The 19,326-nt window shown below is 43.4% G+C and overlaps 3 protein-coding genes across 12 annotated transcripts in view; 2 read left to right on the plus strand and 1 right to left on the minus strand.

Annotated features, from left to right (window-relative positions):
• The window catches only part of PAK1IP1 (PAK1 interacting protein 1), an 8,999-nt gene extending 8,438 nt beyond the window's left edge, over nt 1-561 (minus strand). For both annotated transcript variants that reach the window (XM_039712230.1, XM_039712229.1), the window contains exon 1: nt 407-561. In XM_039712230.1, coding sequence (XP_039568164.1) covers nt 407-469 — 63 coding nt within the window. In that variant the 5' untranslated portion in view covers nt 470-561. The remainder of the gene's footprint in view (nt 1-406) is intronic.
• LOC120503592 (tRNA selenocysteine 1-associated protein 1-like) lies at nt 47-13,535 on the plus strand. Of its 7 annotated transcripts, XM_039712237.1 has the most exons (11): nt 568-706; nt 1,560-1,725; nt 3,331-3,411; nt 4,507-4,583; nt 4,680-4,816; nt 5,395-5,526; nt 6,431-6,550; nt 8,639-8,834; nt 9,401-9,446; nt 9,961-10,129; nt 13,221-13,535. In XM_039712237.1, the coding sequence occupies exons 4-10, from the start codon at nt 4,554-4,556 to the stop codon at nt 10,095-10,097; spliced, it is 798 nt and encodes a 265-aa protein (XP_039568171.1). In that variant the 5' UTR covers nt 568-706; nt 1,560-1,725; nt 3,331-3,411; nt 4,507-4,553; the 3' UTR covers nt 10,098-10,129; nt 13,221-13,535. The 7 variants fall into 7 exon arrangements, with proteins under 7 accessions (XP_039568167.1, XP_039568171.1, XP_039568173.1 ...); XM_039712233.1 differs by lacking the exon at nt 568-706 and adding an exon at nt 47-179 and having other exon boundaries at nt 9,961-13,535; XM_039712234.1 differs by lacking the exon at nt 568-706 and adding an exon at nt 876-1,353 and having other exon boundaries at nt 9,961-13,535.
• A 1,822-nt stretch (nt 13,536-15,357) lies between these two features.
• Nucleotides 15,358-19,326, plus strand: part of NUP153 (nucleoporin 153) — a 43,720-nt gene continuing 39,751 nt past the window's right edge. For all 3 annotated transcript variants that reach the window (XM_039712034.1, XM_039712035.1, XM_039712036.1), the window contains exon 1: nt 15,358-15,556. In XM_039712034.1, the coding sequence (XP_039567968.1) occupies nt 15,464-15,556 (93 nt within the window). In that variant the 5' untranslated portion in view covers nt 15,358-15,463. The remainder of the gene's footprint in view (nt 15,557-19,326) is intronic.

The raw sequence follows: 19,326 nt of genomic DNA on the forward strand, positions 1-19,326 counted from the left end.
GGGAGGAGCGACCCCGCACCGCGCCCACGTGGCTGCGGAGCCTCCGCCGCTGCCGGCGCCCTTCGGCCAGCGAGGGGCCGAGTCTGGCGGCCGAGGCCGCGGAGAGGCCGCCCCGCCCCCGCAAGGCGCTTTAAGAGCCCCGGCGGCGCCCGGAACCGCGGCTGCGGAGGGACCGGACGGTGAGTGCGGCGGGGCGCGCTTCCAGAGGGGCGGGCGGGGCACTTCCCCCACACGCCTCCCCGGAGGCGTTCGGCACCGCGCTGCATGGGGCTCCGAACGCGCCGGTCTCGTGGAAGATGTCCCTGCCCATGGCAGGGGGTTGGAACGAGATGGCCTCCCAAGGTCCCTTCCAACCCAGGCCGTTCTGTGCTTCTTCCCTCCCCTCCGTTCCCCCCACTCCCGTTACCTGGCCGGGCCGCGTGGCGAACCCCAGCAGCACCTGCTCGTAGCACCCCGCCACCAGCTCCATCCGCCACCGCACGGCGCCGCCCCGGGGCTCCCGCCGGCTCTTCCGCCGCCCGCCCGTCCGCCGCGCTGCCTGCGCCGCTCCGCGCCGGCTCCGGAGAGTCCCGTGGGAGCCGCCGCGGAGCGGGAGGCGCCGCAGGCAGCGGCGGGGGTCAGGCTGCGCGCGGGGCAGCCCGCGCAGGGGGGGCCTCGCGCGGCGGAAGCGGCGCTGGCGGTGATGGCGGCGGGGAGGACGAGAGGCGTTAGTGCCGGGATCGCGAGGGGGGAGGGGGAGCCGCGTCGGGATCGGGGGCTGCGAGCGGGGAAAAGGGGCGCGAACCGATCTGTTGGGAACGAGGCGGGGTGGGATGGGCTGGGATGTTCGGCCCTTTCCCCTTCCCGGGGCCGCGGGGCCTCCCTCAGGGCGCGCGGGGCGAGGAGGCCCCGGCGGCGCTTGTGCCGAGGCACCACAGAACCAGCCCCTCCCTGACCCCGGGCCCCGCCGGCTTTTATGGTTATTTCGTCGGGTCGTTTTATATTTTTTCATTAGTTAAACTCTTATCGCGTAGTACAGTAAGCAGGAAGCGCGGCCCCGGCGCCAGTGTGGCCGCTTGCGGAGCGCCGCGGCCGGGCGGGGCGCACTTGTGGTCGGGCTCTGCCGGCGTGCCGAGTGGCTCGGTTAGAGAAATGCGTCACGGCTCGGGCCTGGGCTCGGCCCGGGTCACCGCGCCGGCCCCAGAGCTCTGCGAGGCTCCCTCATCCCCGTGCCCTGCCCCAGCGCCTCGTGTGAGCGAAATTAGTGCCAAAGGAAAGGGGAGGGGGGATCGCCCGCTGCCTGCGTCAGCGGTGTTTGCACGGGCCATTCGGGCCGTGAACAGCTTCGCCCACCTTTTTGCCCGTATGGCCGCGGTAATGCAAGAAAGGGCACTAAAATAAAAAACTGCTGTGGTGTGTGTGTAACCCGGTTAAAGATGTGTTTGAATTCTGGAGGTTGAAGCTGCCCCACTCCTTAAATGAAAGCTTGTGACTGTAGATATAGTTAAAACAAATGTAAGAAAATGTATTATATTAGTACATGCTGTTTTAACTGCTTTTAAAATGTTCTTGTTTTCTAGTGAAAAGGTGAACATTGGACAGGGAGGCATACAAAAGCAGTTTTGTGTAAAAGTTGGTGATAACCTACCAAGAAGCAGTTGTATCACTTCCTCCTGATAGCCTCTTGCAACAAGAGCGCTCTGTCCTGTGTGCCATCTTCCATTAGGTCTGCACAAGTTAAAAGTGGTAAGTTTAAAAAAAGTTGCTGTGCAGTTGTGAATTGAAAAATCAGTATTACAGTGCTGAGAACATGGAGGAGCTCATGGTTATTTGTATTGAAAACTAATGTTACAGGAACATTGTTACGTGGATATTTGCGTCAATAATGACCACCCTTAACAGGAAGAATTTGCTGCTGATATGAGCACAATTACTTTCAGTTAGCACGTGCTCAGTGTAGCATACACAAACCTTGTAGGTTTTAGGCCTGTTTGTACTTGACTCTTTTCTTGGCTTCACAGTGGCTGTGGGGATGAAGTCCATAGTTATTCTGAATAGCACGGGTGGATGCTCTAATTATGGTTTATGGCTCTCCTGTGTCAAGTTAGTCTAATCCATTTTCAGAAGCAGTGCTCTGGACTGCTCCACTCTGCAGGCAAGCCTTGAAGGCATTGCAGACGCTCTGTGTTTATTGCATTATGTGGCTGTGGATTTAATCAGCCAAGATCTAAAACATTACATAAATTCCTGTGTGGAAGTGGGAACTAGAACTGTGGCCGTCAAATATCTGCACAGGAGTTACACCAGATGGAAAAAAATCAGTAGGGGTGTGAACGCCTGAGTGTGAAAGTAAATGCAGATCAAGTATCTGCACAGGAGTTACACCAGATGTAAAAAATCAGTAGGGGTGTGAACGCCTGAGTGTGAAAGTAAATGCAGAGTGGTTTGTAAATTGTTTTTTGCACTGATTTGTATTTGTTGGATGACTAGGGGAAAAAGCCTAAAGAAACAGTATTGGGATCAGCAAAGATATATAGCTCTTCAGGAAAGTGTGTCCACTGGTTTAGTGATGGCAGTAAAATGTTACTTGCTGGTTTTGGTTTTGATGGTAATGAGTGAAGTGTGTATGTGGAGAAGGTGAGAGGGAGGAGAAAAGGTGCAGCGACAGATCATGTTTGCTTGTGCTGTGCCCTCATCCTGCTTGTATTTCTCATATCCTTTAGCACATAGGAAGTACCACTGCTTGTTTTCAGCTGCATAGTTTGTGGTACAAGTAAATTTAAATTTGGCTGAAAGGGGAAGAAACCGGGGAGTACAAAATGTACTGAAACCTCTGACTTTTGCCTTGCCTTTAATGGATGGTTGGGTTATTACATGTAGGTATTTCAGAAGTAAGGGTGAGGTATAGGGGACTTAAAAGATCTCTAGAAGAGTAAATTTAAATTTGGCTAAAAGGGGAAGAAACTGGTAAGGTTGTACAAAATGTACTGAGACATCTGTCTTTTGCCTTGCTTTTAATGGATGGTTGGGTTATTACGTGTAGGTATTTCAGAAGTAAGGGTGAGGTATAGGGGACTTAAAAGATCTCTAGAATTTTCTAGTGCTTTAGACAGTGGGAAAACTTTGTTGTCTGTTACAGTTTAGGACAGTGAATGTTACATCTAATGATAATCCTGTCGGCCATCCATCCTTTTTATCGCCAATGTTTTAGCAGTGACAAGTCGGAACTTAATTTTTGAAGTTCTGAATTAGTAACATTAAAGCATATGGTGGGTTGAACATATTTGAGAGGAATTAATATTGAGGATAAAATCCTTCATCTTCTTTTTCTCCCCCCACATTTTTTTTCAGCTGAAGGTGTGTAATACATTGAACCTGTGCAGTTTTGCTGTTCGAGACAGACAGAAGACAGTTTGAACCATGGCAAGCCAGGTAAGATCATTTAGTCAGAAACACAGGCATGCAGTGCCTAAATGGATTCCACAGCCATACTCAGAATTCCTAATAAATGTAAAGCTGACATAGCTAGCTTGCTCTGAGTTGGATGTTTCTTTTAGTCCTAAGATTTCTTCTGGCAGTGTGGTAATTGGTGGATGTCCTCAGGACACTTAATTGTGTCGACTCAAGCAGGTTGGGGGGCGTTACATTAAGCTTTGCAGTTTGCATTATTTGAGCGCAAGTTCTGAAGGATCTTGCGCATAACACTCTGTATAAGATACATGTGGAGATGTTATAGAGGAAGAACATTAAAGCCTGCGTAAGTAAATGCTATGGAACATCATTCTTATTTTTGGAAGTCCTTGTTCTTCAGAATCTTCACTGAAGGAGACAACCGGTCTTAACAAGGCTGTTTCCCCTCTTCTTTTGTGTAGTTGCCCCACTCACTTCCTTTTTGAGCTGTGGTTTTTGGGGTTTTAGTGTTTTTGGTTTTTTCTTTTTTATTAAATTTTCCCTTTTTTTTTTTTTTTAATTCCCTAAGAGGCACTTTTTATGCCTCTTTCTTCCTGGCCCTGCATCTGGGTTTGAGTTTTCCCTCAGCCAAGCTAGTGCCTGTTCTTGGTCTGCTTTCTCCTTAAATTCCATCAATCGGCCTTTTGTTGTTCCTGGCCTGGGAGAGTGACTCACTGCTGGGTAGTGAGGAGAGGCATCTCACAGAAGAATTCCTGGATGAGGGGAGATAGGGACAGTGGACATTCCTTCTAGGCAAGAGTGACAATTTCCCTGCCTCTTCATCATGCAGATTGTGCTGCGGCAGGGTTTTTTGCATCCTGGAGCTCAAGCGGAACAATGTTATTTCCCTGCCTCTTCATCGTGCAGATTGTGCTGCGGCAGGGTTTTTTGCATCCTGGAGCTCAAGCGGAACACAGTCCAGTCCTGAAGCTAATTAACATTTAGGATTGGCCAGCATCAAAAGGCTGTCTGGTTTGTCCCTAATTCCCAGAGGAAGCTGACAGTCCATTAGCCAGCTTGACAAGTCAGGGGAATATGGCTGTTCATACAATCCTTTGGCTCTGTTATTTTTGCCAGGCGTTTTCCCCAGAGGCTGCTTTCCCTCATGGGAGGCGGAGGGAGAAATGGGACCCCAGGCTTCTTTCAAGGGCAAGGTGAATATGGGGAAATCACCTGTGGTGATGGGGAGTGGGAGGGAGGAATGTAAATGAGGCTAAATACTATAAAGGTGATTTTTTTTCTCCCTACAGGACTTGATGGCAAAAAAAAGAGAATGTCTCCAGGCCTACAGCTGGTGGAGAACACCACAGAAGAAACGGAAGAAAAAGAACAAAATAAAACCAGGAAGAATAGAGTTTGTCCCTAGTAGTACTAACACAACTAACAGGTAAAGACCTTTAGAAAGGAGCAGCTCTGACCCTTTATCTGTTGAAATTGCTAATGACTAGTGAATGTCATCAGTTATTTTAAAAATACTGAAATGACACATCTGGTGTCTATACACTTAAGTATTGCTTATGGAATTGTATTGCCATTTGAATAGCGAAGACTTTTTCCTGGTTTGTCTTTTTCATAATTGCAGGAGATGTGGTGTCAAAATAGTTTTAGCTGTCTTTGAATTCTGGCTGTAACTTAATTTTTTTTTTCTTGCTGTTTTTGGTGTCCTGCCCTTCAGACAACAAATAATAGTTTCTAAAACTGACTTCTAAGAGATTCTTTAATAAATCTGAGTCTTTATTGAAATGCTTGCAAAAGTGCTGGAACGGACTCAGAAATTAAGAACTTGCTGGAGTGCTGGCATTGCAGTTCTGTACAGTGCTTAGCAGAGTTTTGCTGTTAATACTCTTTGTATTTTGTCTCCTTATTTGTCCAGTAATAACTGCTTGCTTGTATGTTAGGGACTTTAATTCTGACATGAACTGTGTTATTCTCAGACATAATGGTGGTTCTCTTATCTTTTTAAAGACCAGATTATTCAATATTTGTTGGGGAGCTGACTCCAGAAGTAGATGATTTTCAGCTCTATGACTATTTCCTAAAGAGATACCCTTCATGTATTGACTGCAAAATAGCAACAGACCTGCTGGGATATTCCAGGTAATGCCTGTGGGAATGTGTTAATGCTGTCAGGATGTGTGTTGCTATAAGTAATATATGAGAACTTATATTTGAACTGGTTTTGAATTTTCTTCAGAGGCAGGAAGAGAGATTATTCTCTGGCAATATTTTTAACAACTTATCCTTGGGGTTCTGAAGCTTTATGGTTAGTTTTAGCTAACCAATGTGTTAAGATTCAATTCAATCAAAAGCATATCTGCATGAAAGCCGTTAGATGGTGGGAGAAAGGAGAGCCCTGCATGGACATCTGTGCTTACCTACCGCAGTGTGTCCACTTGGTGCAGTACTGAGGACAAAATAATTCCCTTTTTACGTGTGGAGGAGAAGTGTAAGGCCTAGCAAATCTTAGGGGGTTGGGAAATGTAAGTACTAGTATTAGTAAATAAAGCTTAGTAGAAGTTACACTGACCAGGCAGAGAGTGAAGCAGGGATAAGTGAATTTGCTGTTCAGAAACCACTGGGTGTAATGGCCTAATTCAAGAAACTTAAAAAAAAAAAAGAAAAAAAAAAGTCAGAGCAAATTTAGAAAGAATGTTAGAGCTGTAGAGCAGTAGCAAAGGTTAATACTGATACATTGAATATTCTGAACTGCTGTAAGTGCAGAAGTATATAATCTGGTTACTTACACAGATAGCAATTAACATACATTGTTTTGCTGGCTTTCAGCAAGTTGCATCTTAATGCTATCAACAAAGCTTTTTGCTTCTGGCCCAGGTTTTTAATTTTGTGAAAGCATCTTCTGTGCATGTGCACATGCCAGAGAGGTTGCTTAGGTAATAGAAGCTATAGTAGCTACTATTTTCATGAAGACAGAAATTGAATTAATTGGCTTTGTAACTGTTATGAATACTAGAACTTGTTTTCTCCCTTTTGAAAATTGTAGAGGGTATGCCTTTGTCAGATTTGGTGAGCAAGGTGATCAGATGAGGGCACTGCAAGACTGCCAGAATGCACCAGGTCTGGGGGGAAAACGAATCCGGCTGAGCATAGGAATTTCTAAAAGGTAACAAATGAGTTGTGCATTGATAAAGTAATTCTGAATAATTGGATTCTTTTAGCTCTGCCTTTGTAAAGACTGTGGCCCTTGTTATAATGGCTGTACAGGATGCAAAATCAAAATCAAGAAGCATTATGTTTTGACTGCCTGGGTCCATCAGCCCCTTTGAGGATTGCTGGGGAAATCCAGCTCTTAAGTCTAGCCAGATTTTATAACTTGGGCTTAGCTGCTGTTGTGACCAGCCTTAATGCTTATGGTAGTGAAGCTGTATGTATTTGTGTTTCATGTTTGGGCCTGAAGAAGGTAGAAGGGAAACAAGTGTTTATTTTTATGCTAGGAAGCTCTTCTAGGCCTTTTGCCTTGGCTTAGACAAGGTAGCACATTGATAGTTTTCAAGTAGGCTGGCAGAGGAAGGAACTCTTAAGTGGAAAAACACAGAATATAGAGGGGAAAAAGCTAAAGGAGTTGTTGCTTGAATAGTTTGTTTAGAATACTACTCTTTGCTCCTTAAGTGATTAGGGCAGCAGGAAATTGAAAGTTGATTGGGCTTGAGAGGGTTTTTTCCTGCCAGCTCAGTTCTCTGTCAGTTATTCAAGACAATCCAGTTAGAGGCTTGATACTGAATTTGATAAACTGTGATCCAAAACACTGACAAAAACAGAGCAGTCTAAGAAACAATTTCAGTATATATTCATGAGGTTAGCTTGTGTGTTCTGTTAGAAGGCTAAAAATAACAGCTCCTGCTTCTCTTCCCTGGATAATTTTGTCAATGTTGCCTCATTGCTTTGGAACAGAAATGCCCTTTCCCAAGAAGGCACTGTCCAGATTTGCTTTCACTAACTTGCTCTGAAAATGAGGTCCCAAAGAAAGTTTTCCTCATTTGTGCTATCCAGAAGAATGTCAGCAGTATTTTTAGATGTTTCTTTCCTACAGAGATAGATGTAGGAGAGAAGTTGGAAGCAAAAGACTGAGACACTATGAGGCATTATTTACTAGAGTAGTAAGGCAATAAAATACCTATTTATTAGAATGTATGTGTAGCTTCACAGTAATGAAGTGGAAATGTAGCGTGAGTATTAAAATAGACACCTCTAATCTACACCCATTTCTGAATGGCTGAGTACTGTGTTTGCACAGCATCCAAAAATCCAGCCGTCAGAGTAGTTTGTCATTAAGTCACTGACATTGGAAATGATTTCTGAGCTCCTTCAGTTTGTGGTCTTGGCAAAAAGCCCCAGTCTGAATTTTCTGTAGTGAAATGAAGATAAAGAGGTGTTGGACACTGCAAACACAGGAGGTCTGCTTGTATGTAATCAGTGAGAAATGTCTAAGCATAGGGGATTTCTTGGAATGTGTAGCTGATTTATCCCAATGTTTTTCATGTGATATATCTCTGTTTTAGAACAGACTGTTCTTGTTTGTTGATACTTGTCATTAGTCAACTTGAAGTTGCCCCTGGGAAAAATCTCCTCAGGAGAGGGAAAGCAGTGAAATCTAATCACCTCGCCCTTTGGTCTTCATAACTAACAAGTTTTGTAATTTTCTTGCTGCTTTGGCTTCATTCTGAATAATGGCAGTGCTGACTTCACCTGACAGCTAAGCTTTGGCAACTGTTCATGGACCAAAACTTGAGAAGGTGAAGGTAGACATAGTAAATTGACAGGCAGTGTCAGATGCTCCTCTGAAAGATAATCTGACTTTACCCCTTGTTTCTGGAAATAACAAGATTTAGTGTTAACAAAATGAAAGATGGAAGGACTAATTAAACATTTCAAGTGCCTTTAATAAATTAGTGCTTGGTAAAGGTCTCTGATATTAATAATTCTTTTTTATCAGTAGGTTGCTTAAACAATACCAAAATAGATAAATGTAACTCAAGTTAATCCATAGAAGTAATTACTTTTGGCATTGGTGAAGGTGAGCATTTGCTCTCCTCACAAACATGAGGTATTGTGTCATGACATAAATCTTTGGCAACTATTTAGGCAAGTTTCCTCATAAATTTGGAAGTGTGTGAAATTGTTTAACTTCAGCACTGGATTTACAGTTGTTTGTTCTCAAACTCTTAACTGTATATACCTTCTCATATTTCAGACTGAAAGCAGAATTCCAGCGGTACCAGTCATACAACTATAATGATTATTACCAAGATTATCAGAACTACTATTCACAGTGGAATTACGATCCTTATGCTGACTACAACTACAGCTCCTATACTCCCTATGATAGCATGCAAGCTGTTGGAGACTGCTCTTTAGGAGATGCTGTTATGGCTCCAGCTGTTTTTGAGGTAAAGATACTACACAATAAATTTTAAAAAACCCAACATAATTAACATGTCATGGGTTGTGTAAATCAGAGGAAAAAAGTCCTAAAACTGAAATCATGTAGTCAAATAAGTGTGAAGGTTCTGTTCAGCATTTTGGATTTCAGTGCTTGAGTGCATCTGTAGAATTAGATATTTATGCACTAATATTTGTTCACGTATGTCAAATAACCGTTCCGACAGCAAGTTTTTTGCATTGTTTCTCTCACCCTGTTTTTCTGACATACTTTGATTAAAGCAAAATAAAGAATTGTTGTAAGATGATCATATGTAGGTCAGCCAGTTGATCAGTTACAACTTCCAAAAGTGCATTTCAAGTGGAACTATACTATGGTTTTCTTAAAAAAACCCAACCAAAGCATTAAAAAATAACAAACATCCCACAAGAAACCCTTCCCCAACAAACACCACCTGCTCCTGCTTATTTTATAGTTGTGGGAGGAGGGGAATGTTAGGGAGCATAAAATTATTTTGGGTTTGTGATGCTTTCTGAAACTGACTATGAATGCTTTCTCTTTTTTTTTTTTTAGGAAGCTTCAGCTATGACTGAAATCAATGATGACCTAATAACTGAAGGTAATGATAATTTTATCACTGCAGGTTGAATTTAGCCATACTTCTGCTCTTTAACAATACAAGGCAGTGGCTGTTGGATAAGGAATGGATTAGAGCTAAGATGAAGCAGAATTTTAAAGCTTTGCAGTAGGTTCTTGTAACTTTCCCTTCATTCTCCTTCTGGAATGGTCTGTTGGAGAAGGTACTGTATCTTTGTATTGATTCTAAGATTATTGTATGTTAAGCTCATTAGTAGAGACATCTTGTAATAGTGTCCAAAATTTTTAATTAGCCCAAAATCTCTGCTTCATGTGGAAATACCAGTCCTAGCATTTGACTACACTAATTCCAAAAGAAGCTGGACTTGTTAGCTTTGTTGAAATTCTAGGTGAGTCAACATCTTACTAGGTGTATTATTAAGTTTATTGAATTGTTAAATTTACCTAAAGTACACTTTGTTAGGCATTTACTTCAGGTTTTCCTGTGCAAGTCTCCCAAGTTCTGATACTTGTACTTACCAGGATTTTATTTTCAGATCCACAGCTGTACTTGGATGTTGATGAAATGAACAGACAGTTTATGGAGACAAGTGAAGAACTCTATGATGCCCTCATGAATTGTCACTGGCAACCTCTGGATACGGTCACTTCTGACATCCCCTCTGCTATTTAAGTGTCTTATATAGCATGACCGTTATGACCAAGGTGCTAAAATTACATTTCTTCTACATTACTCTAGATCATAAGTTTTAAAGCACAATGATAGGTTGGGGGTTTTTTTGCTATGCTTTTGGCAGTTTCTGTAATCTTTTTTTGTTTTGTTCATCACTTGGAGCATCTTGAAATCATGTAAATATTCTAGAAATGTAAAGAGTTCAATGGGGTCTAAAGACAGACATGCCTGTGTAAATAAAATTTTGTTTCTGAAAACTGGCCAGCAAGGGATTTTACTTATATATGCAAAACACCTTCTCCTTCTGGCTTGTGGAGTTTAGCTGGAGGCAGTAAGGGTATTTCACTTGTCTGTGGTATGGGCATCAGCACTAGCAAGAGCCAGCTCTCACATACTTCCAAGATACCCAGGCAATCTTACAAGGTCTTAATCTTAACATGCTGTGCAGTTTTAACATTCAGAAGGGCAAACTCAGAGCTGCTGTAGCTGCAAACCTTTCAAAGACTAAGGATCATACCTACTGATAGTTTTATTTCTGCCCTTCTTGTTAGTCTTCTCATCTGACCTTTTACAACAGAGAAATTGATGTAATATAATACCTGTTCTTATCCATAAAAATTGGAGAAAACCCGGTGGTTTAAGGAAGGAAGAAAAACCCTTCAGGAATTAAAGTATCCCAGTATCCTCTTCAACTAAGTTGCACCCTATCCTAAACATCTGTTATTTGTTCAGTCTTCATGCTCAGATGTTTCATAGTGATGAGGTTTATAACACTTTAGGATGACAGTTCTCAGTATTCAAGTCAGAAGAGGTTAGGGGAGATGACAATGAAGAAAGTTCTGCTTTAAGATAGCAACTTCTGAGTGGCTTCCTCTAAACTGTTCTCATCTAAAAGTGTATAAAGTATTTTCCAGTCATAGGGTCAATTTAAGCTCCTGTTACTACTTAATGTACACAATGAAATAAATTCAGGCTGGAAACAAAAGTACTTCCTGAAGAGAAAAAGGTAGAAATTATCATATAGCTAATACATGTGAAAGGTACTCAAGGTGTTTTGGTACTGACGTGTGTTTTGGGGGCAGTCTAAACCATAATTGCTAGGATAGCAGGGTTTTTGTTTTTAATGACTTAATCACATTGAAGTGGTGGTCATAACCTATATGCTGTTCTCAAATGTGAAACTCGTACTGCATTGCAGAGTCATGACTTGGCACAGCAGGTCCCTTCTACCTGCTCACCAGAATCTCTCTTTTCACAGTTTAATTTCAGCTGGGATTTTTTTTTTTAAGTCCTACCCATGAAATACAGATGGTCTAAACTAGAAAGGTCTTTTGGTGTGCTATAGGGATTTCATTCTTCATGAATTTTGTGCATTATGTATGTAGAAAGAGAAAACAAAAGTCCTTCATTTAGGTAGGGAGATTACTATCACAGTCTTTGGAGAGAACTAGTTGCAAAGTGGCTGAAAACTGGGATTTTGTATGTGAATGCTTCTCTGGTGTGAGCTGGTCAGTCTTTGGAGGATCACAGTAGAGAGATTAGTAATGGGAATGTGACAGAAAGTGGAATAAATGAGGCAAAGAGAATCTGGATGGGGAAGGGAATTGTGTGTCTGTATAGAATTGTTTCACAGGATTGCAGAAGGGAGGAAGCTCAAGATAGTAGATGCAGGCCCCTAAAATTTGCTTGTGGGGGTGTTAAACTCTGAAAACCATGCTGGATTTGATGTGACTTCAGTTGTAGTGCACAGTGGTGCTTGAGTTTGGTAGTACAGACCAGTTGCTAGGCAAAGGATTTTGTATCTAGCAAGCACAGTCATCACAAGCTGAAGATTATAACCCAGGCAGAGACCTGGAAGCTTCCTGCTTTGAAGTGCATATCCTGCTTTACATAGCATTACCTAACACCATACTTTACTTCCAGCAAGTAATTTGTGGAAACCTTTCATTGTGTTATCAGATACTAAGGGTGCGTGTTGGCTTGGTAGAAATACTATAGAGTATCTACTGATTTTTTTTAGCTTTTGAGAGGTTGATCCCTGTGTGAATTATGTAATAAGGAGCCCATGTAATTGTGTGATTTCACTTTGATCAGCACTGTATCGCCACAGCACATAAACCTCAGAGTCTGTGGTCACCATATTTGTGCAGATTTTACATCTTAGCAGGGTCTCCACACTCTTCATTAGACACTGTTTTCAGATATGCACCTTCTGTTCTGGCCTGTAAAGTACCCATACAGTGAAAATACTGTTTATGAAATACAGTGAAAGAGGTTGTTTGGGCCATTAGTTGTGCAAATCTGAGAAATGCTGGGGAATATATTTTCTTTAGTCAGCACAGAAGAAAAGTGAGGTGAAGATGGAGTCTGCTGGTTGCTGCCTGTGTGATAGTGTTTTAAATAGCTCTCTTAGGCTCAGGAGACAGAAAGCCTTCTAGTCTATGCTGCTTACCAGTTAGGAGTGTATATATGGGATCAAGATACCATGTGCAGCACACATTCTGCACTGTAAATGCACACTGAAAAGGCTTCTGTATTGGTGTAAGCACAAATTTGGGAAAAAGTGAGCGCCTCAGATCTGCTGGCATTCATTGCTGAGACTTTTAACTGAGGAAACTCCAGCGCTGGTGTGTAGCTTCCAGCTACTGCCTGAATTAGCAAGCTTACACAAAGACCTGAACATGTTCATCATACAGATGCCTGCTCTCAATTCTACAAAGAGCTAATTGCAGTAGAAACATTAAAAAATTTATTGGGAGCAATGTTTGCAACACCACCCTATTTCACTTTGGTTGTGTTTTGTCTGTTTTACCCAGATGAAATGTGGGGTTTTTTAACTCTGAAGGGGTTTTTTTGAATATGTAGTATTGGTTTTATAAACTCTTCATTGTACCTAGCTGTGATAGATAGTGCCTTTACCTGAAACCCACTTACTTCTTGAAGAAGAGTAGTGTTTTTGTTTTCCACTTCTCTGAACAGAAAAGCTTTAGTACCATGGTTTGAGGGGCTAATGATCCTGCAGTCAGTGAACAGGGAGAAAAAAACAGGCTAAGAACCAGTGAAGACTGAAAAGTGTTCAAAAACGTTAAATGGTACTTAAGCCGTCAATGTTTCTTTTTGCAGGGATGCTCTTGGACCAACAGCTTCTTTCTAGTGCTACCTCAAAGTAACTTGCAGATATAACTCACAGGGAAGATTGAGCAAATGGTGATGATCACTATCATTCTGCTGGAGATATATATATATATTTGCCTTTTGTTTTGTCTCATTTTTAATGACAATTATTTAACTTCAGTGACTCATGTCAGTAGATGTTGTTTGACTACATCAACAAGTATTTCTGAGTCATGAGTTTCTTTAAAGGTATGTCACCATATGGAAATTGTTCTAAATAGGTAAAATAAGTAAATAAAGCAGCACTTGAATTTACAGAGCAAATGTCTAGTGTAGCTGCATGTGACATGTATGTGGGAGAGAAAATTGTGTTTACAGCTTACCTTAATATTCTTAGCATGCATGAAGAGGGAAGTTTCTTTTAAATTTGTTCAGCTCCTACCTGACCAGCACAGGAATGATTTTAGTCAGTTCCCCACACAGGTACATTTTAGAAGCCAGCATCGTCACTAATGAATGTATGTTACCAACGGGCACAGTTTCCATCCCCTCTGTAAATCTAGCTCTTCCCATAATGGAAACACATTATGCCAGCCTTCCTTCCCCTCCTCTTAAGCTGAAAGCTACCATGGTAATTAGTTCCTGGACAAATGAGTTGCAAATCCAGGCAAAAATACTATTTTTTGTTTTGATAATTATATTGATATAGATCTTGACATGCTATTGTGGAAGCAGACCATTGTTCTAAAATTAGTCAGCAGCTGCAGCACACCAGCCATTTACACAGAATGAGATGGTTCTTGCAGGTGACTTCAAACAGATATATTCCAGGATAGGGATCATCTATCACTGCAAGTCAGCCTCCTGCATGTAAAATTGTATTCCCAATTGCAGGGCAGGAGAATAAGAGTGTAGTTTATGAGGAGAAATATATGGAAAGTGATTCCACTCTGCTGGGTATTGGATAATGGTTATTTCCTATAGATAATGAAAATGGGACAAAGAAATTGAGATGTTAAGTCATGTAAGAGAGCTGGGAGGACCTCAGTGAAGTTCAAGAAAACCCAGTATGAAGCAGAGATGAAGCAGCACAAAATTCCCCAGTACCACTTCTTGTTACAGCTGTTCTTCTCTAGCTGCTGCCTGTTCACATTTCTGCATGCTCTCAGAATCACCCTCTTTTTATTGTTTTTGTGGAAGGGGTGTGTGGTGCATCAGGGCTCTGTCCTGAGTAACGTTTTTATTGACTTGCACATAGTGCTCAGCTCCATCCTTCCCACAGCAAATTAATACTAAAAATAAAAAGTGAAACTATAATTTTTTTCTCAACTTTACTTTCAGTAAGATAAAAACCCCACATTTCTATGTATTCTAACTTTGTAATAGGAATGCACTCTTCCTCATGTTTTGAGGAAGTAAAAGCTATGGTGAAGCTTTTCCCCCCTACCTCCTTTCCACATGCCACCACTGCCCGATGAAAAACCTGCCCCTGCTCTTTCTCTTGCTTACACAAACCCTAGCGCCAGTGGCAGCCTGGGGGAGCACCGCAGACTTCCCAGTGCCGTTTTTCCTGCCTCGTTCTCCACGTTCCTGTCTCTTGGGGAATTTTAGCGTGGATAACTTGTGTCCCCGGGGACAGAGTGTCAGGATGACGGAGGCAGGCTCTGCTAGGTGCTGCCAAGCAGCAGGTCAAGAGGCAAGGGGCAGAAACCGGTGCACAGGAAACTCCACCGAAATACGAGGGCAAAAACTACTGTGCGAATGCCTGCAGACTGGAACATGGTGCCCACAGAGGCTGTGGGGTCTCCCTCACTGAAGAAGCTTGGGCACTGTCCGGATGCAATCCAGGGCCATGTGCTCTGGAACGACACTGCTGTAGCGGAAAGGTTGCACCACATGACTCGCTGTGCTCTCTTTCAACCTGAGTCATTCTGTGAAACGCCGCGGGAAGAGGGGAGACGGCGCTGGAATCGCCCGCGGAGCGACCCCGGCACAGACCTCCGCTCTTAGCCCTCAAGGCGTCCCTGAGCTGCGCCCGGGGGCGGGCGATTCCCCCGCGGCGTCCCCGTGCGGGTGGCGGCAGATCCCGGCCAGCGCTTTTCCCGCGCAGCCGGCCCGGCCCGGCCCCTCCCGCTTCCCTGCGCGTCCCCGCGGGGACGGTGACAGCGGCAGCGCTGCCGGGCCGCGGCGGAGCACAGCGGCCGCACCAGCAGGAGGACGAGGCCGCCGCCGGCGGCGGGCCGGATCGCATCATGGCCTCGGGTGGCGGCGGCGGCGGCAAGATCCGGACCCGACGGCACCACCTGGGAGCCGCCAAGCCGCCGTATGCGAGGGGCAAGCAGCAGGTGAGGTCGCGGGTGAGCCCCGTGGAGCCCTTCCCCTCCTGCCCCGCTTCTCCCCCGGCGCTCCCCTCAGCGGCGGCAGGAGGCGCCACGGAGGCCCGGCCCGTTCCCTCCGCCGCCCTCCCCCCGCTCCGCGCTCCGCGCAGTCCCACGTGCGCGGCTTCGGGCCGGGGCTTCCCGGTGGAGCGGCCCGTGGGCAGGGAGGAGGGAAGGGTTTCCCGCCGGGGCCGTGGGCATTGTGGGATTTCCGGGCGCTCGCCCCGCTCCGGCGCCGCCGGGCTGCGGGGGGATTCTCGCCTCCCCTTTGTCTCCCGCCTGTCCCCCGCCAGGCAGGAGCGAAGGCGGGAGGAGGAGGAGGCGGCCGGGAAGGGGTAGGTGCGCATTCCCTCTCGTCGCGGTTGGAGCGGGCTGCCTCCCGCTCCGTGGGATGCTCGTTTTGTCTCCGGGCTGCCCGGTTAAATCTTGATTAAATTGATCTTAACTGGCTTATCAAGTCAGAGTTACTCGTCAGATTTAAGTGCGTCGCTTCCAGTATTTGCTTTTCATGACAAATTCCTGCTTGCAAATGAGTGTGCGAGGGTGCTGGATACTCAGGATCTTCCATTGTGGTTTCTTTTTTTTTTTTTTTTTTTTTTTTTTTTTTTTTCCCTTTTTTTTGCTTTTTTTTTCTTTTTTTTTTTTTCCTTTTTTTTTGGTAGGATGCTGCCTGCAAAACCCTTAGGTTTTCTTTAGTGTCTTGTCTGTGCCTAAACGTGCTGGTGCAAAATGTAATTCGTGAGGCATTTGTTCTTTGTATTGTAGGACAGAATAGATAAATAAAAGGAAAAAACCAGTTTTTAAATTGCAGTACATAGATCCAAAGATCTTCCTTCCCAACTCCTGTTTGTCAGAGAATTTCAAGATGCCTGGAGACAGTGCTCTGGAAATGCCTTTCATGTGTATTTATAAACCTGAAATTGACTGTAAAACCAAAGCGTTTACGTTATTAAATCAGTAATATAAGCCAGGAGATTAAATACTATATGTAAAATTGAGGGCGTGTTACGCCTAAATTGTTGCTCAATTAGTTTTTATCATTTGGGAAGTACTGTACTTAATCCTTTGTATAGCACGCTGATCAGCAGTGTTGTCCTTGTAAAAGCGGGCAGGGTGACGCTTCATGTAAAGAATCACTGCACTGGCAGAGCAAATGTTGAAAGCTCTTGCGTGAACAACGGAGTAATGTTGAAATTGCAATATCCTGCACGTGGTGATACTGTGTAGATAACTGATAAAACAGATTAATTTAAAATAATTAGGTGAGATGGTTTTCTGATTATTCTATTGTCTGTTACCTCTGTGTGTTTTCTAGTAGGTTTATTTAAACAATGGGGCAAAGCAAACACGTGCTTGGGGGGATATCTGTGGGATTCTGATGGAAGAGAGCATGGATGCTGCAAGTCAAATACATCAATCAAATTAACAAGTAATATATTGGGGAAGAAATGCTAAATAGTCAAGCAGATAGGTGTCAGATACGTGCATTTGTTGCAAGGGATGGCTTTTTAACTCTGTGTAGCTTGCTAACCTGCATTACATAAAAAGATGAACTCTGGGTAGATAGATGACTTGAACTGGAATTAATTGATAAGTGTTCCTGTTTTCAATCTAACATCCACCTGCATTACGTAAAAATATGAACTCTGGGTATAGATGACTTGAACTGGAATTAATTGATAAGTGTTCCTGTTTTCAATCTAACATCCACTCTGCAGAAAGTATTGTGTGGTTTGGTGTTGTTTCTCAGTAATGAGTTTGGGAAGACATGGAAGTGCTCAATGCAGTCTGAACATGATCTCCTGCTCCCCTAACTATTGTCAGTAAGGAAGCTCATAGAAGTACTGTGTTAAAACTGTTCTAAGTGCTTGGGGTCAAGACTGCAGTCCTGAAAACTCAAGTGTCCTATCACCAAGCTCCAGAGGTGCCTAAGCACTGAATGCCATGTTGCTAATACCTTTGGAGTTCTTGGGATATTGATTCTTTTCCACTTGTATGAAAGATGAGTATCATGAGGCCAGGCTTACAATAGTAAGCCTGTTGTGTGTTTTTCTGAAGTTGTTGTGCTTTCTTGACGTTGTTATTTTGCCGTAGTCTCCCAGGGAGCTTGGTCAGATGGGAATTCTCCAGTCATGCCCAGCATGCTGCAGAGTCAGTCTTCCATTAAGTGCAGCAACGGCTTTAGAAGACATTTGGAAGAGGAGATGCTGCTGCTTTTCAAAGATGATTAGCTAAAGCATTTGTTCAAAATGTGGTAGACCCTGCTTCAAATTTTTTATTTTTTTTGCCTAGAGACATCAACCTACATCTTCCACTTTCTGGGCAAATATCCCAGTTGCCAAGCTGTGTGTTGTCTTTGAGTTCTTCTGACTGAAACTGTGTTATTATCCAGAAAAAGAATGTGTGATTCATTGAGCCAGGAAGAGGATGTATAAGATGTTACCTTCCAAAAGTGGAGATGTACAGCCTCTTATCCATGATTTCAGAAGTTATTTGTTTTATATATTCTTGGAATAAACATGGAAAGTGCAGAATTTCCTGCCCTTTTCTCCCCAGGTGCCTGATAGAGCCATATTTCATTGTGCTTGCATATGTGGTTTTTTAACTGTAGAGTCTTTTTTTAAACCAGTCTCAAATAGGAGGGATGAACAGATGCTGCTTGGAGGATGTGACTTGCAGCTTGTAGTTTCTCTTTGAAAATGGAGCTATGAGTAAATTTCCCCCACTAGTGAAGGAACTAAACCACGGTTTGGTTTTTTTTTTCCTGGGCTACCATCCTAGTTTATAAAAAGTGCACTGTCAGCAGCTGTACTATTAAACCAAGAAACAAAAAGTAGCAGCACCATGAGGTAAGGACAGTATCTACTCACTTACCATGAAGATTTGAGGTGGGGGAGTCACATATCAGAATGAAAAGAGCCTTTTTGTCTCTCTTTGGTTGGTGTTCTTGGAGTAGAATTGTGGAGTTCTGCCCATTGACTGTGCTTTCCTGGGGGTAGAGTGTTGACAGCTCCACACTGAATGCATTGAGCTGTGCTCAGCACGCTCTTTACTTGGCCATCCCATGCTGAAACACCCTGCCTCCTCCTGCACTCTTTAAGGAGCTTAGGCACTTGGGTTAAAATTACAGCTTCTTTGAGAGATAAGCACATACTAAGTGAGGGAGCTGTTGTGTCCAGCATCTGGGTTTCATCTTCCAGATGTGGCCCCAGTGTTTCTAAGTGCTGGTTTGTCCTGGTCATTTGGATAGACTGATGATGGGAATTACCAATGCTGATGTGTTAAATGGGAGGGATGTTTGCATTGCTGGCTTATTAAACTGCTTCTGGAAGAGTATTTATATGTTTCTATTGTTCATTTTATGTTTAATTTTGTGCTTTCGTGTGTGTGCTTGTGCTGGTTTAACTTGGAACAGTGCCATTCTCATCCAGGTAACAGATTTCAGAGATTTTAAGTGTGACTTAAAGGCAAAGAGAATAAAATACCTTTTTGTGGTAATTTTTTTATTTGAGTATAAAGCATTCAGATGAAGAAGTCAGAGAACTTTGATTCTCCTGCACTTTTATTTATACTCATACAGGCAGATTTAAACATGAGAAAAAAACCAGTTACCTGAAAAGTGTTTATAGCCTTCCCATAAACTATATTCACGTTAAGCTTTAGCTTAGAGCTGTTTGATATTAGAGATAATGTCTGTAGATTAAAGTGATGCTTTCCTTTTTTTCTACATGTGTATG

Source organism: Passer montanus, unplaced genomic scaffold, assembly GCF_014805655.1.
Source record: "Passer montanus isolate IOZ18808 unplaced genomic scaffold, ASM1480565v1 scaffold26, whole genome shotgun sequence".
NCBI lineage: Eukaryota > Metazoa > Chordata > Aves > Passeriformes > Passeridae > Passer > Passer montanus.